Source organism: Lepus europaeus, chromosome 18 (genome assembly GCF_033115175.1).
Source record: "Lepus europaeus isolate LE1 chromosome 18, mLepTim1.pri, whole genome shotgun sequence".
NCBI lineage: Eukaryota > Metazoa > Chordata > Mammalia > Lagomorpha > Leporidae > Lepus > Lepus europaeus.
Window position 1 is genome coordinate 44645114 of NC_084844.1, and position 16302 is coordinate 44661415.

The 16302-nt window shown below is 45.0% G+C and overlaps 1 protein-coding gene across 7 annotated transcripts in view; it reads right to left on the minus strand.

Moving 5' to 3' along the window:
* Positions 1-16302, minus strand: part of SSH2 (slingshot protein phosphatase 2) — a 279343-nt gene that overhangs the window by 8486 nt on the left and 254555 nt on the right. For all 7 annotated transcript variants that reach the window (XM_062175545.1, XM_062175541.1, XM_062175540.1 and 4 more), the window contains 2 exons: positions 15516-15716; positions 694-1528 (listed from right to left, as the gene is read on the minus strand). In XM_062175545.1, the coding sequence (XP_062031529.1) occupies positions 694-1528; positions 15516-15716 (1036 nt within the window). The remainder of the gene's footprint in view (positions 1-693; positions 1529-15515; positions 15717-16302) is intronic.

The window sequence follows — 16302 nt, forward strand, 5'->3', positions numbered from 1 at the left end:
ATATCGAACTGATATAAGACACCACACTGTTTATAAAATATGTCCTGCTTTCAGAAGTATAAAAGTAAGAATAAATTTGAGTCTTAGGATTGATGATATACAGCGATTCTTTCTCTGGCCTTGTAAGAGTTCATATGCCACTAAGAAGAATCTTAGGATTGATTCTGTCTTTCCTGAAATTAATTTCCCTAAACCAATCACTGGTTCATTGAGTGCCACAGCATTGGAGAGGAAGAATTCAGCATGAGAATCAGTTGCTACCCCAACAACTATTTACATGCATCTAATCTTTGAATTTTGAAACAAAAAGAATTTCCCTAAAAATCCATCTTCTCAGAGAGACACAGGTCTCACTCAGGCACTTCACTACTGGTGAGATCTGATCTGAACTGCAGAGGCCAGGGAGGGGACCGTTCCTTGTTCAGCCAGGAAATCTGTTTTGACTAATCCCTTCCTTTATCATCCCCTCTCAGAGGAGGTTCCATCAAAAGCCTGGAAAAGTAAATTCCTCAAAAAGCAATATATTTTTTTAAAATATTTAAATGCTAAGTTTTCAAGGAAAATCTCAGCCAGACTGTCTCTCCTATACTGTCTTCTTAAAATTTTAGTAACATTAAAAATAGCAGGAATATAACAGCATTCTGCCTATGGAGATAATTTTATTAGGTGTAGAACTATAAAGATTGTTTTTACCTTTGACTGTTCTTCATCCATTGAAGATTCTTCAGATGCGTGGGGAGTATTACTCAAAGAGCTACTTCTCTGGTCATCAGTGGTTGCTTCGGAAGGGGCTCCTTCTACCACTGACAGTCGACAACTCTCACCCCTTCCTCCACCCAGTTCTTCCATTCTTGAGTGGGAAAAAGATCGGCACCGGGTTTCTTGGGAGAGCTCTACAAACTTCTCTAGGGCACTAAAAAAATCAATGCGATCGGTACTGAAATCTGAGATTTCAGTCTGGCATCTGGGTTGGGGGCTTGGTGACTCGGGATCAGGGGACATGGGGAGGTCTTTAAGTCGAGATGTCAACTCTTCCATAGGTAGCAAGTGGACATTCATGTCTGCTTTCAGTGCATCTGTCTCCAGATCTTCTACTGTTAGGTCTGGGAACTTGCTGGCCATTTCTGGAGCCTGTCCAGGTTGGATTAAGGCTTTCGACGCATGGCAATTGTCAAGAGAGAATTTTGATTCATTCAGACAACATCCAGATGAGCATCCATTGATGTCATTTAAGTTTAATTCATCTTCAATCTGTCCAGCATGGAATTCCCTCGAAGTAAACTCCAAGCAGATCATTCTTTCTTTGGTACACAGACCTTTCTGATTTGCATCTTGTGGGACCACATGTTCCACGAAGACAGGAGGCATGGGGGGGTGGCCCTCCACGGTCTTCACCTCGGCAATCTGGTCTGCTGAGGTGGTGATCTCCTTCCTGTTGAGCTCCAGCCCAGGTTTGCAGATGGGCTCGTGGTGGTCTGAGAGGTCGCTGTCTGAATGAGATCTCCAGAGTTTGTTATGCCGTTGTTTGCTGTGAAGGACATATACGGGAAACGCCTTACTCTGGGTTTGTGAAGACAATCAATACCCTCCCAGGAAGCCGCTCCAGATAAACTTAAAACATTTTTAAAAGAAGTTATTCAATTTATTCATTTTGGAGGCAGAGAGAGAGAGAGAGAGAGCAAAAGACAAATAACTCCCATCTGTTGGTTCCCTCCTCAAATGCCCATAACAACCAGCGCTGGTCCAGGCTGAAGCCAGGAGCTGAGAACCCCATCCAGGTCTCCTATGTCTCAAATACTGGTGCCATCACCTGCTACCTCCCAGGGTGTACATTAGCAGGAAGCTGGAACCAGGACTTGAACCTAGGCACTCTGATATGTGAATTGGAGTCTTAACAGCTATATCAGATGTTTACCTTGAAACTTAAATAACCTGCAAAATGCTTAATTTAACTAATAGCATAAAAATAAAAACAAAGAAAAACAAAAACAACAAATGAATTAGATCTGATTTTTACCTATCAGACTGATGAGAGAAGGAACAGCCAATGTTGATGATGGTATGGTCAAACATGCCCTCTCATACACTGAATTTAACCTTTAATCAGCACTTTTTTAAAAAAATTTACATTACTCTGTTCTATGTTGAAGACCTAAATGAAAGATCTCTGCGAGTGAGATCCCAGTGGAAAGAATGGGCCATCAAAGAAGGAGGTACCTTTCTCTGAAGGGAGGAGAGAACTTCCACTTTGACTATGACCTTGTCTAAATAAGATCGGAGTTGGCGAAGTCAAAAGGCTTCCATAGCCTTGGCAACTCATGACAAGAGCCTAGGGTGATTAATGACGCCATAAACAAGAGTGTCAATTTGTTAAGTCAGCAACAGGAGTCACTGTGCACTTACTCCTTATTTAGGATCTCTGTCCTTAATGTGTTGTACAATGTGAAGTAATGCTATAACTAGTACTCAAACAGTACTTTACACTTTGTGTTTCTGTGTGGGTGCAAATTGTTGAAATCTTTACTTAATATATACTAAATTGATCTTCTGTATATAAAGATAACTGAAAATGAATCTTGATGTGAATGGAATGGGAGAGGGAGCGGGAGATGGGAGGGTTGTGGGTGGGAGGGAAGTTATGGCAGGGGGGAAAGCCATTGTAATCCATAAGCTGTACTTTGGAAATTTATATTGGTTAAATAAAAGTTAAAAAAAATTATGTTTTAAAATTAAAAAAAAAAAGAACTGGTATTTTGGTTTATGTAATATGTTCTTTTTTTAATTTTATTTGACAGGTAGAGTTACAGACAGTGAGAGAGAGAGAGAGAGAGACAGAGAGAAAGGTCTTCCTTCCATTGGTTCACCCCGCAAATAGCCAATACGGCTGGTGTTGCACTGATCCACAGCCAGGAGCCAGGTGCTTCTTCCTGGAGGTGCAGGGGCCTAAGCACTTGGGCCATCCTCCACTGCCCTCCTGGGCCACAGCAGAGAGCTGAACTGAAAGAGGAGCAACTGGGACTAGAACCTGGTATCCATATGGGATGCCAGCGCCGCAGGCGGAGGATTAACCAAGTGAGCCATGAGGCCAGCCCCTGTGTTCTTCTTCTTCTTCTTTTTTTAAGATTTATTTCTTTATTTGAAAGTCAGAGTTACACAGAGAGAAGAGAGGCAACCTCTCTCTAGCAGTCTTCCATCCGCTGGTTCACTCCCCAATTGGCTGCAACAGCCAGAGCTGCGCCAGATCTCAAGCCAGGAGCCAGGAGCTTCTTCTAGGTCTCCCATGTGGGTACAGGGGCCTTCCCAGGCTATAGCAGAGAGATGGATCAGAAGTGCAGCAGCTAGGACTTGAACCGGTGCCCATATGGGATGCCGGCACTGCAGGCGATGGCTTTACCTGCTATGCCACAGCACCGGCCTCAGCAATTCTTTCTTTAAGAATTTTTTTGGAGGGGCAGGTATTTGGCTTAGCAGTTAAAGATATTGGTTAAGATGTCCATATCCCATATTGGAGGGCCTGGGTTCAAGTCCTGGCTCTGCTCTCAATTCCAGCTTCTTGCATAGTGATGGCTCAAGTGTTGGGGTTCCTGCCATCTAAGTGGGAGGCCTGAATTGAATTCCCGGTTCCTGGCTTCATCCCCAATCTAGGGCCACTGTGAGGATATGGGAAGTAAGGAAGTGAGCTAGTGGATGGGAACTCTATCTTTCAAAGAAATAAACTTAAAAATTAAACAATTTTTTTTTTCTATAAGAAATGCTCCAAGTGCTGTGGCTTAGTGGGTTAAGCTACAGTCTGCAGTACTGGCTTCCCACACGGGCAATAGGTTGTGTCCCGGCTGCTCTACTTCTGATCCAGCTCCCTATTATTGCACTTGGGAAAGCAGTGTAGGAGGGCTCAAGTCCTTGGGCCCCTGCATCTGCGTGGGAAACCGGGAAAAAGCTCCTGGCTCCTGTCTTCAGCTTGGCCTAGCCCCGGTTATTGTGGCCATTTGGGGAGTGAACTAGCAGATGAAGATCTCTCTCTCTTTAATTCTGCCTTTCAAATCAATCAATCCATCTTTTGAAATTGCACAGGGGCTGGCGCTGTGGCGCAGCGGGTTGACGCCCTGGCCTGAAGCGCCAGCATCCCATATGGGCGCCGGTTCTAGTCCCAGCCGCTCCTCTTCCGATCCAGCACTCTGCTATGGCCTGGGAGAGCAGTAGAGGATGGCCCAAGTCCTTGGGCCCCTGCACCCGCGTGGGGGACCTGGAGGAAGCTCCTGGCTTTGGATCGGCACAGCTCTGGCCGTTGCGGCCAATTGGGGAGTGAACCAGTGGACGGAAGACCACTTTCTTTCTGCCTCTCCTCTCTGTGTAACTCTGACTTTAAAATAAATAAATGAATCTTAAAAAAAAAAAAAAAAGAAATTGCACAAAGATACACATAAAGGATATTTACTATAATAAGATGATACTAAAAATTAGATGCCAAAAATTTATTATATAAATTACAGTCCATACAACTTGTGCTACAAAGCTGTTAAAAACTACCAGGTATTTAATGAAGTGTGGGGTATACTATTACTAACTGAAAAAATACTAAACATATATGGAATGATTAGTTTCCATGTTAGAGTAAAGAATATAGGAAAAAATTGGGAGGAGTATCAACAAACTGGTAACAGATTCAAGGAAGGCAGAAACATTTCCAGGAGGAGGCTTTTAATTTATATATTCCAGTCAGCGCTGCGGCTCACGAGGCTAATCCTCCACCTATGGTGCCAGCACCCGGGGTTCTAGTCCCGGTTGCTCCTCTTCCAGTCCAGCTCTGTGCTGTGGCCTGGGAAGGCAGTGGAGGATGGCCCAAGTGCTTGGGCCCTGCACCCCATGGGAGACCAGGAGGAAGCACCTGGCTCCTGGCTTCGGATCGGTGCAGTGCGCCAGCTGTAGCGGCCATTTGCGGGGTGAAGCAACGGAAGGAAGACCTTTCTCTCTGTCTCTCTCTCTCACTAACTCTGCCTGTCAAAAAGAAAAAGAGTTTATATATTCCATATCTCTATAATTTTCTAATTTTTAAAAAATGAGCCACATTTAACAACTACAACCAGGAAAAAACTCCAAGTCAAAGCAACATACGAGTAACACAAAATCTATTAGAGCCCATTACCAAGTCTCATAATTGGGATGAGCAGCTGATGTAGGATCAGAGATTGATGTGCAGGTGTGAGGAGGGCACTGCTCATTGTTGACTTAGAAAGCAAAGACAAGGCTAGTACACCTGGGGAGAAAGCTCAGGTGTAAAGGACAGGCTCTTTTCAGAAGGATCTCTGGATATAAACCATCAAGCTAAGGTGACATCTGGAAAAGTAGGTGGGCCAAATAAAGACCTCTCACACATCCACCCTTTGGTCTGCTTTATGGAGAGAAGGTCTCAAGGTGGGGATGAGATTTCCTTTCAAATCATACACTCTAACGGGAAGCACAGTTCCCAAAGCCCCAGGCAAAGAGAGTGTGGTTGGTCAGATCACCTGACCAAGGAACAGGTCACTAAGTGTGGTGCTTGGGGGTGCGGTCTCCATGACTTACAAGCTGATGAAGAGTTACCTAACCGCAGGGTGGAATGGGAAACTCTGCCCAAAACAACTTGCCCCGGGCTCAGGGCCACGCCCAGGCTCTGCCCAGTCATGCGCCTGCACTAATGTGACCTCCTGTTTGTTCTCAACTCTGCACCTGCTCTTAGCTCCCTTTGCCTGTCTGCTGCTCCAGTGAGGCTCTCTCTGACTCAGGCCCGCAAGATACAGGGTGCTTTCCCAGGTAGGAAGCAGGTCAAGCTGTTTATGAAGACTAGCTGTAATTAATTAGCTGGGTGTAAGATGGGGTTTTTCACCTTTTCCAAGCTGCATGAACTCCAGTCACCCCTAGGAGGAGACAACATATCACAGATCTCAAACAAGTGAGTGGCTGTGGGGAGGGGTAAGCTGGACTGCTTGGATAGGTGGGACCTAAATTGTACATTTTTTTTTTTAAAAACTTTTTTTTTTTAAAGATTTATTTGTTTGAAAGGCAGAGTTACAGAGAGAGGGAGGGACAGAGAGAAATCTTCCATCTGCTGGTTCACTCCCCACATGGCTGCAATGGCTGGGGCAAAGCCAGGAGCCTGGAACTCCATCTGGGTCTCTCATGTGGGTAGCAAGGGCCCACGCACTTGGTCCATCTGCTGCTGCTTTCCCAGATGCATTAGAAGGGGCCTGGATCAGCAGTGGAGCAGCTGGGTCTTGAACTGGTGTTCATATGGCATGCTGGCATCATAGGCAGTGGCTTAATCCATTGTGCCACAACATTAGCCCCTAAACTGTACATTGTTACTAACTAGGGCCAATGTGTTCCTTTTAAAGTTTTGTCTCTCATATCCAGACACCCTTGTTTCCTGCTTAATTCCAGAATGAGTTCTCCAATTTCTGTCCCTCACCTATCCTGAGGATATTCAAACCTGCACCAGCTCTCTCACCCACCAGAACAGGACAACACCTGTGATGCACATGACTAGGAAGACATCTCAGGAGTAGCTGTTCTAGCTCTTCCACTAATACAGAAGAGCTGATCTTAACAGTCAACAGGTTAATGAGAAGTTTTCAGGATTCCATGACTCTTCTGAAGTATAGTTTTTTAAACTGCTTGAAAATCATGCATCAGTCAGGAGGGAATGAAAGACCAAAGTTACGCCAATGGGCACAAACTGCAAGTTTCAGAGGAAGTGGCTGACATCATGGCTGTGCTGCCCCACAGGGATTTTCTTCTCTTCCTGGCAGAGATAATCCTCAGATAATATTGAGTTGGGGCTCTGGAATTAAACTGATGCCTATTTTTAAAGGGGAAACAAATCTCTGAAGATAGGCACGGCGCTGCTGCTTTTTTCTCTTTTGCAATAGAACCTGCAGAAAGAGGGGCAGGCAGTTCTCTGACACAGTCCAGATGTTCCTTCCCACAGCCTTTGAAGCACTGCCACTTTGGGTGCCCCTTTCTGCTCTCCTTTCTCCTACTCAGGGGTAACGTCTATCCTGAATTTTGGGGTTATCACTCCCTTTCTTTTCCTCATAGTATCACCATGTTTTGCTCTTAACAATATACTGCAGAGTTTTGCATATTTTGAACTTTAAATAAAATCATACTGTATGTAATCTTCTACAACTTTTTTGCCTAACTTTATTATGTTTTTAAAAATTCATCACTGTGTATAGAACTCGTAGAGTATAATGAATGTGCCATAATTTATTTATTCATTCTTTTAATAGTCTTGGGTATTACAAACGATATTGCCACAGGCATTCCTGTGTCTGGTACACACCTAAGGTACGCAAGGGTGTTACATACTGAGTGGGAAAGGTGGCTCATGGGGTATGGATGCATCACCAGATTGTTTTCCATTGAAGCTTCATCCCAAGACAGTTAGTCTTACTGCTTCATGACTGGTAGGGACAGACATGCGACATTAGATCATATGTATTATTTTAAACTGTAAATCCAGCTGACTCTCCCCACCCCCCAGTACCTATTCGAGGCAGGCAACAAGCAAACGTGCTGCCAAAAAAGAACTTGAGAGTTGGGCTGTGGCCAGGATGATGCAATCAAGTCTCAGATCCTTTCTCCCTTGAGTGGCCTCTGACCTGAATGTGGATTCATGTAAACACACAGATGGGCCATTCTGGGTAAGAATTTGGCCTTTTACTTAGTAAATGAACAAGAAGGACATTTAAATAATTCAAATGACAGGATGCATAAGGCACCCCCTTCTTTTTCCTTTCTCTTCCCCACCTCCCTTCTCCTTTCTTTTCTTGTTTCATGTTTAATAAAGCATTCATTCTGTCTGAGAAGGTTATTCAGAGGGAGGTACTGCTAAAAATGGAGTACTCCGGGGGCCGGCGCTGTGGCGTAGCAGGTAAAGCCGCCACCTTCAGTGCCAGCATCCCAATGGGCACTGGTTCGAGTTCTGGCTGCTCCACTTCTGATCCAGCTCTGTGCTATGGCCTGGGAAAGCAGTGGAGGATGGCCAAGCCCTTGGGCCCTTGCCCCTGCGAGGGAGACCCAGAAGAAGCTCCTGGCTTCTGGCTTCAGATCAGCACAGCTCTGGCCATTGCAGCCTACTGAGGAGTGAACCAGTGGATGGAAGACTTTTCTCTATGTCTCTCCCTGTCTCTGTTTGTAACTTGATCTCTCAAATAAATAATAAAATTTAACCAAAAAAATCCAGTCATTCTCAGGTTCCCTGCCACTGGCTAACCACTGTAAATCAGTTAACTATACATCAGTATCTCTACTAGCAAATCCTGAGTAAAAGTCAGCCCTGCCTTCTCTGGTCTTTATGACAGGGGCTCTCAAATAATCAAAACTGACATTAGTAAGGACATGTGGCACAGATTAACACTACTCAGTTTCTCCTCCTTGTCCCCTGCCTACTGGAACCAAATGCCACAGACACATGGCCCAACTTGCAAATGGTCTGCTTGAAATCTGAACCTATCTAGTGGAATAAAAATCTGCCAATACCTGCATAATCAGAGTGCAGAATAACAAACAGGGCCACAGCACTTTAATGTAGGATTATAACACATACTCCCTCTCTCCTGTCTCACTTCCATCCCCCAACTATAAAAATTAAAAAAAAAAAATCAGATATGAATAGTATCAATAACTTTACAATGTCATCATTTTTAAGTCTATAGAGTATTAAATATTAGCTCTTAATGATATACTGAAAGATAAACCCCTTTGTATTTCAGATAGGTTATCAACTGCTTGTCTACATCCTCATACTAACTAATTCATAGATCACTATAGGAACCTGATGTCATGTTCTCTTCTATAGAATGTAACTAATTCATAGATCACTATAGGAACCTGATGTCATGTTCTCTTCTATTAAGAGGTCAAAGCGCTAAGCTAATGCTCCCTGAGAGGGGGCACCTTGAGTTGAGCACCCGGTGTCACTTGGACACCCAAGGATCAAGGCTCTAGCTCTTTGAGAAAAACACCACAGACCTTCTGGGAGAATATACAAAACACAAGACCCAAACAGGGGCCAGCGCTGCGGCGCAGTGGGTTAACGCCCTGGCCTGAAGCACCGGCATCCCATATGGGCGCCAGTTCTAGTCCCGGCTGCTTCTCTTCCAATCCGGCTCTCTGCTATGGCCTGGGAAAGCAGCAGAGGATGGCCCAAGTCCTTGGGCCCCTGAACCCGTGTGGGTGACCTGGAAAAAGCTCCTGACTTTGGATCGGTGCAGCTCCGGCTGTTGTGGCCAATTTGGGAGTGAACCATCGGATGGAAGACCTCTCTCTGCCTCTCCTCTCTCTTTCAAATAAACAAATAAATCTTTAGGAAAAAACAAAAAAACAAAAAAACCAACCAGCTGCACAGGAAATGGAACAGCTCTGCAAACAGAGTAAGCAGGATTTCTCTCAAGACTTTGTTTCCCTGGCTACCTGCACTGCAAGGCTTGACAGAGCTTCAGTCACAGGAGTATGGGACTCTCTTCACTCTTCCAAGCAGGCAGATCCTGGCACAGCACTTGGGAACTGGGCAAGAGTCTGCTGGGTTCAATACACTTGGCAGTCAGCCTGCCAAGTGCCAAGGTTTCCTGACAACACATCATGCACTGTAGACTCTAATGGATGTACACCTAACAGTCATTTTTCTCACCAGAGGCCTGATTTGGTTTTGAGTGTTCCCCATCCCAAGGGTTCAGGTAATGTGGCACTTCTCTAGCTCCAGAGGATAAATGTGAATATATTTTACCTAGTCCTAAAAATTCCATCTCCCTGCCAGTGAACGGTTTTAGACATAACTCCATTCCTGGCCAACAGTCTGGAGGGAAGTCTACAGGGACCTTCTGAGAAAGTTCTTCCTCTCTAATTTAAATGACCTTTTTCTTTAGATGCTGTGTAACTTATTTGTAGACACCCAGAAGTGTGGAAAACATCTGGCAGTCATGAGACAACCTTAAAGACCAGATCATTAACTAAGGAAGGCAGAGGAGAAAGATGGAGCCCATCAGATTCTCTGATTAGTCACCACCAAGCCATTACAGAAACTACTGTGCTTCTTGTTATGGCAGATGATAAATGTCCCAACTCTTCTTTTTAAACATTTATTTATATATTTATGAGAGACAGAAAGCAAGAAAGCACTGGTGATTCACTCCTCCAAATGCCCGCAATCGCCACTCTGAAGCTGGGAGCCAGGAAATCAATCAAGGTCTTCCATGTAGGTGACAGAAACCCCTTCACCTGAGCCATGGCCATGGTCTCCCATGGTCTACATTATCATGAAGCTGGAGTCAGGAGCTGGGGTCAAGTATGGAGCCCAGGTACTCTGACAAAGGATGCAGGTATCTTAACAGCTAGGCTGAACACATGCTTCTGGTACAACTTTTAAAACTACCTGGGGCTGGTGCTCTGGCATAGTGGGTAAAGCCCTGGCCCGCAGTGCTGGCATCCCATATGGGTGCTGGTTTGAGTCCTGGCTGCTCCACTTTTGATCCAGCTCTCTACTATGGCCTGGGAAAGCTGTGGAAAATGGCCCAGGTTCTTGGGCCCCTGCACCCTGTATGGGAGACACAGAAGAGAAGCTCCTGGCTCCTTGCTTTGGATCAGCCCAGCTCCAGCCCTTGTGGCTATTTAGGGAGTGAACCAGCTGATGGAAGACTTTTCTCTCTGCCTCTCTGTAACTCTGCTTTGCAAATAAATAATTTTTTTAAAAGAGAAAACACAGGGGAAAAGCTTCATGACATTGAATTTGGCAATGATTTCTTGGATATGAAACAAACAGTACAGGCAACAAAAGAGCAAGCAGATAACTCAGCATTAAAAAAAAAATTACCTATAGGGGCTGGCATGGTCATGCCGGGGGCTTAAGCTACCATCTGCAATGCCAGCATCACATGTAGGTGCCATTTCAAGTCCTGGCTGCTCCACTTCTGATCTAGCTCTCTGCTAATGTGCCTGGGAAAGCCCACAGAGGATGCCCCAAATCCTTGGGCCCTTGCATCCACATGGGAGAGCCAGATGGAGTTCCAGAATCCTGGCTTTGGCTTGGTATAGTCCCAGCCAATGTGGCCATTTGGGGAGTGAACCAATGGATAGAAGATCCCTCTTTCTCTTTCCCGTTTCTCTCTATATAACTCTGATTTTCAAATAAATAATAAATCTTTAACCAGTCAACCTATAAAACCACCGGTAGTGGAGTGTTGGGCTAGATATCTTCTATTTGTCTCTGCAGGTCCAGTCTGCAGCTTCTCTACCCTGCCCTCTGGTCCAGGGCCCTATCCATGGACTGCATTAACAGGCCTTTTCTTCTGACTTGCACAGGTTTGGTTAATGGGAAGCCCTTGAAGGAGACTGGAGAGGGAAAGATGGAGGGCATGGTGTTACTTCCGAGCTCTCTTTCTGCAGGGTCATCTCAGGTTAGCTGTGTCCTCTGACTGAAGGTTACTCCTCATTTCTTTTTTAAAAAAATATTTATTTATTTATTGGAAAGGCAGAGAGAGAGAGAGAGAGAGAAATCTTCCATCTGCTGGTTTACTCCCCAAATGGCCGTAATGGCCAGGGTTGGGCCAAGCCAAAGCCAGGAGCTTCTTCTGGGTCTCCCACATGGGTGCAGGGGCCCAAGGACTTGCAGGCGGTTTAACCTTCCACGAGCTAAAGCACCAGCCCTTACTACTCATTTCTGAAGGTGCTTTTTCTACTGGAGTCTACTGAAGTCTTCTTCCAGGTTCCGTAACTGTTCCCTTCCTCTTTGGGAACCAAATCCAAACAGCCCTGCTGATAAAGAGTCCGTTAATTTGGCTACAAAGTCACATCTTTGTAAAGAGTCCCTTTATAAAATCCTCCTCAAATAATCCTATCTGAGGGCGGGCATTTAGCCTAGTGGTTAAAATGTTCACTAAAATGCCCTCATCTTACTTTTTAAAAAAAGATGTATTTATCTTATTCGAAAGGCAGAGTTACAGAGAGAGAAGGAGGGAGGAGGAAGGGAGAGGGGGAGGCAATGAGGGAGCAAAGGAGGGAGGGAGAGAGAGAGTAAGAAAGAGATGGAGTAAGAGGTCTTCCATCTGCTGGTTCATTCCCCAAATGGCTGCAATGGCCGGAGCTGCGCCAATCCAAAGCCAGGAGCCAGGAGCTTCTTCTGGGTCTCCCACGTGGGTAGCCCAAGGATTTGGTCCATCTTCCACTGCTTACCCAGGCCATAGCAGAGAGCTGGATTGAAAGAGGAGCAGCTGGGACTAGAACCAGCGCCCATATGGGATGCCGGTGCTTCAGGCCAGGGCTTTAACCCGCTGTGCCACAGTGCCAGCCCCTCTTATTGAGTCTGTTTTTTTTTTTTTTTTAAGATTTATTTATTTATTTGCAAGTCAGAGTTACATAGAGAAAGGAGAGGCAGAGAGGAAGAGATCTTCCAACTGATGGTTCACTCCCCAATTGGCCGCAACTGCCGGAGCTGTGCCGATCTGAAGTCAGGAGCTTCTTCCGGATCTCCCATGTGGGTGCAGGGGCCCAAGGACTTGGACCATCTACTGCTTTCCCAGGCCATAGCAGAGAGCTGGATTGGAAGTGGAGCAGCCAGGTCTCGAACTGGCGCCCACATGGGATGCTAGTGCTTCAGGCCAGGGTGTTAACCTGCTATGCCATGGCGCCGGCCCCATTGAGTCTTGATAGATGTAGGTATTCTACTACTTGCAGCCAAAATCAGCTTAAGTAATATTCCTGGCACTATGTTCTAGTGCTTACAATTCAGGAAACATCACAAGATAGGTCATTTCAATTTGTAATTGAGATAGTGTTTTTGTGGGTGTTGGGAGGTTGATGTGAAGGGGAAAGAAAGAAACAGCACATGCAGGTGTGTACTTTCTGGATGGCCCTGGATGAAGCAGATGAGACTCACATCTGAGTAAGCCTCAGCAACACACAGTGCACACTGGTACATATTTTTATTCCCAACTACAACTCTGTGGTGTGGATCTCTTGATTTTCATTTTATAGGGTCAGAAATGGGAGGTAATTTCTCAAGGTTGCAGCAAGGGTTCAGTGAACCAGGGATGGAAACCAGATCCATGGATTCAAATTTCATGATTTTACTCTTTCCAGGCTTCTCCCTTTGCCCAAAAATCAAGCCCAGAAAGTCAACACGGAATGGGAATAGAAAGGGCAAGGAAAGAGCAGCGGTGGCTTTCAAGACTCTGCTGCCCTTCTCATCCTCATTAAGACTTTTCTGAAATTGCTCTAACATTTAAGAAAAATCACATACCCTACAAAACAAACAAAACAAAACAAAACAACACCATCCAACAGCTTGCAGTAGCCTGGGATTCCAGAATAAATACTGAAATTGGCAGGACACATAGTATCCTTCCCCTGAGTGGGTCACCTGAGGACACTGCCTAACATTCGTCATGTGTGTGTTTGGGAATATATAACAGTTATGTCTCCATAAACGCTTAGATGCCTCTTTCTTGTGCCAAAAGGAACTGCTGTGTCCTACCTTCTGATCCAATCTCAAATGTCATCAAAATCTGTCTCCAAAGACTTGTAAATTCTTTTAAACAGAGGAGGCTTGAGTGTCTTCCCAGCCTCCTAGGAGAATGGTTCAGAGGAAATTATGCCAAATGCTGAGTAAATGGGAGGGCTGTCTTTAGTGGAAACTGTAATGCTATGCTGTGGCCACATTTTCACAAGACTTCGGGGGTGAGAGGGATGTCCTTCTGCCTGGATAGGCTGGAAGGCGACTTAACGTTTAGTTCAGGGGAAACACGTCCCAGATTCAAGAGTCAAGACCAAGTCATGAGACTCCCTGGAGTTAAACCCGGGCCCTGGCCCCAATGGCTTCCAGACATCTGCGCTTTCACCCAAACAAAACCAGCTAGAACAAGCCCACAAGTGAAAAAAGCAAAATCTAGCAATCCCCAGAATTTCAGCACATGGCACTTCAGAAAACTGATCGTTAAGTTGTTTAATTTCTAATACTTGTCCCCAAGAGCAGCTGAAGGTAGCTGTCAACATTCCAAAGGGCTAATGAGGTTTGGATATTAACCACTCATTTTATAACCAATTATCACATCGTCATTGAGAACAACTAGTTCTTATTGATACAGGAAGTGTTCACGACCCAGTACTGGGTAGAGAGGCAGGCTGCAGAACAGATTTTGTGGAAAAAATACCCATCAAGATATCTTATAGATTAAAACCTAGAAAACTGGTAAAGTAATGCTGACTGCTATTTGTGGGTATTGAGCCTTTAAAGTATTTCTTCCCTTTATAATTTTCTATGTTTTTGCAAAGCATATATAAAAAACTGGATTAAAAGCTTTTTAAAAAAGAAAAATATCTTAAACAAGTTATATACATTTCTTTCTCTTTTTTTTTGCTGTTGGTTCACCCTCCAATGGCCGCTGTGTCTGGCTCATCGCACTGATCCGAAGCCAGGAGCCAGGTGCTTCTCCTGGTCTCCCATGCGGGTGCAGGGCCCAAGGACTTGGGCCATCCTCTACTGCCTTCCTGGGCCATAGCAGAGAGCTGGCCTGGAAGAGGGGCAACCGGGACAGAATCCGGTGCCCCAACCGGGACTAGAACCTGGTGTGCCAGCGCCGCAAGGCAGAGGATTAGCCTGTTAAGCCACGGCGCCGGTCAAGTTATATACATTTCAATTCTGATGTGCAACACATATGATCCAAATTAAGGGAGAGGGATCAGTGTAACCGAACACTGAAAGAAAAAAAAAAAAAGATCCAAAAAAGTAGCAGTAGGAACTTTTTTTTAAAGAGTGGGCCAGGCCAGCACCGCGGCTCACTAGGCTAATCCTCCGCCTTGCGGTGCCGAAACACCGGGTTCTAGTCCCGGTCGGGGCACCGATCCTATCCTGGTTGCCCCTCTTCCAGGCCAGCTCTCTGCTATGGCCCGGGAGTGCAGTGGAGGATGGCCCAAGTGCTTGGGCCCTGCACCCCATGGGAGACCAGGAGAAGCACCTGGCTCCTGCCATCGGATCAGCACGGTGCGCCAGCCGCAGCGCGCTTACTGCGGCGGCCATTGGAGGGTGAACCAACGGCAAAGGAAGACCTTTCTCTCTGTCTCTCTCTCACTGTCCACTCCGCCTGTCAAAAATTAAAAAACAAAACAAAAAAGAATGGGCCAAAAATTCTCCAACTCAGCTGAACATTACCTTGGGGTAACCGGTATGCATTTTGAAAAGGCAGTTGTATTTCACCTTATAAGATGTTGAGAAGTACTTATTAAAATTGAGAACTAAAATAAGGGCATAGTATTTCCATTCTTTACTTTTATCAACTTGAGATTAAATGCCTAATCTTCCATGATAATCTTAAAAGCTTATACTTATTTTTGGAAAATTGGATTAATAGAGAAAGAAATTTATTTTCAAAAAGTATCATCACCTCCAAATCAGCTAATTCTCAAATTAGCTGCGAAGGAGGACTTTTCACCCTGCTTCATAGCCTGAAGGAGGGAGAATCCAAGAAAGTCACGCAAGGACTCACCTTGCCAGCAAGATCCCCTGATACTCTTCCAGTTGTCTCATGAAGCTGGGGTTAGGTTTGGTCACCGTTCGTCTTTCCTTCACATAATCATAGGCTCGATCCAGATTCCAGCCATATTCCTTCATGGCATAGGCAATTACAGTGGAGGCTGAGCGGCTCACTCCCATCTTGCAATGTACAAGACATTTAGATCCATGTTTCCTAGTTTGGGAAATGAAGGTAAAGAAAAGAGAACAACAGTGAGTATATTTTAAAAGCTGGGTTCTAGATTTTTCCATGTCTCCTGTCCTACCCTTCCATTTTATTGCTATGCAATCCCTTCACCTTGGTCCACTTGTGCTCTATAGTCAAATGTGTGAGTAGCACAGGCAGCTCTAGTGTAATTTCAAATACTATTCAATGTTAATAATATGCTTCTTTAATTCATCCAGTAAATATTTACCAGATATTTATCATATGTTAGACAATGTGCAAGGTGCTAGTCTGCAAAGGTCAGTAACATGCAGCTGTACTTTAAAGGGAAGAATTCAATGGGAGAGACAAAATTCCAAATGGGAAATACAATGACAGGTGGTCACAGAATGTAGATGGAACACTTTGGATTTAGGGACTGGAGCACATTTGTGTGTGATGGAGCCCAGTTCTCTCAAAGCTTCAGGGGCATGTTTCATGGCTGGTACTCCCCTGGGGTTCAGGCGTGGCAGGGATTCATCTAATTTATTCAAATAGTATGAACTATTTGAATCCAGTTTAAGTTCCAGGAACGGTTTTGTCTCTGGTGGGAAGC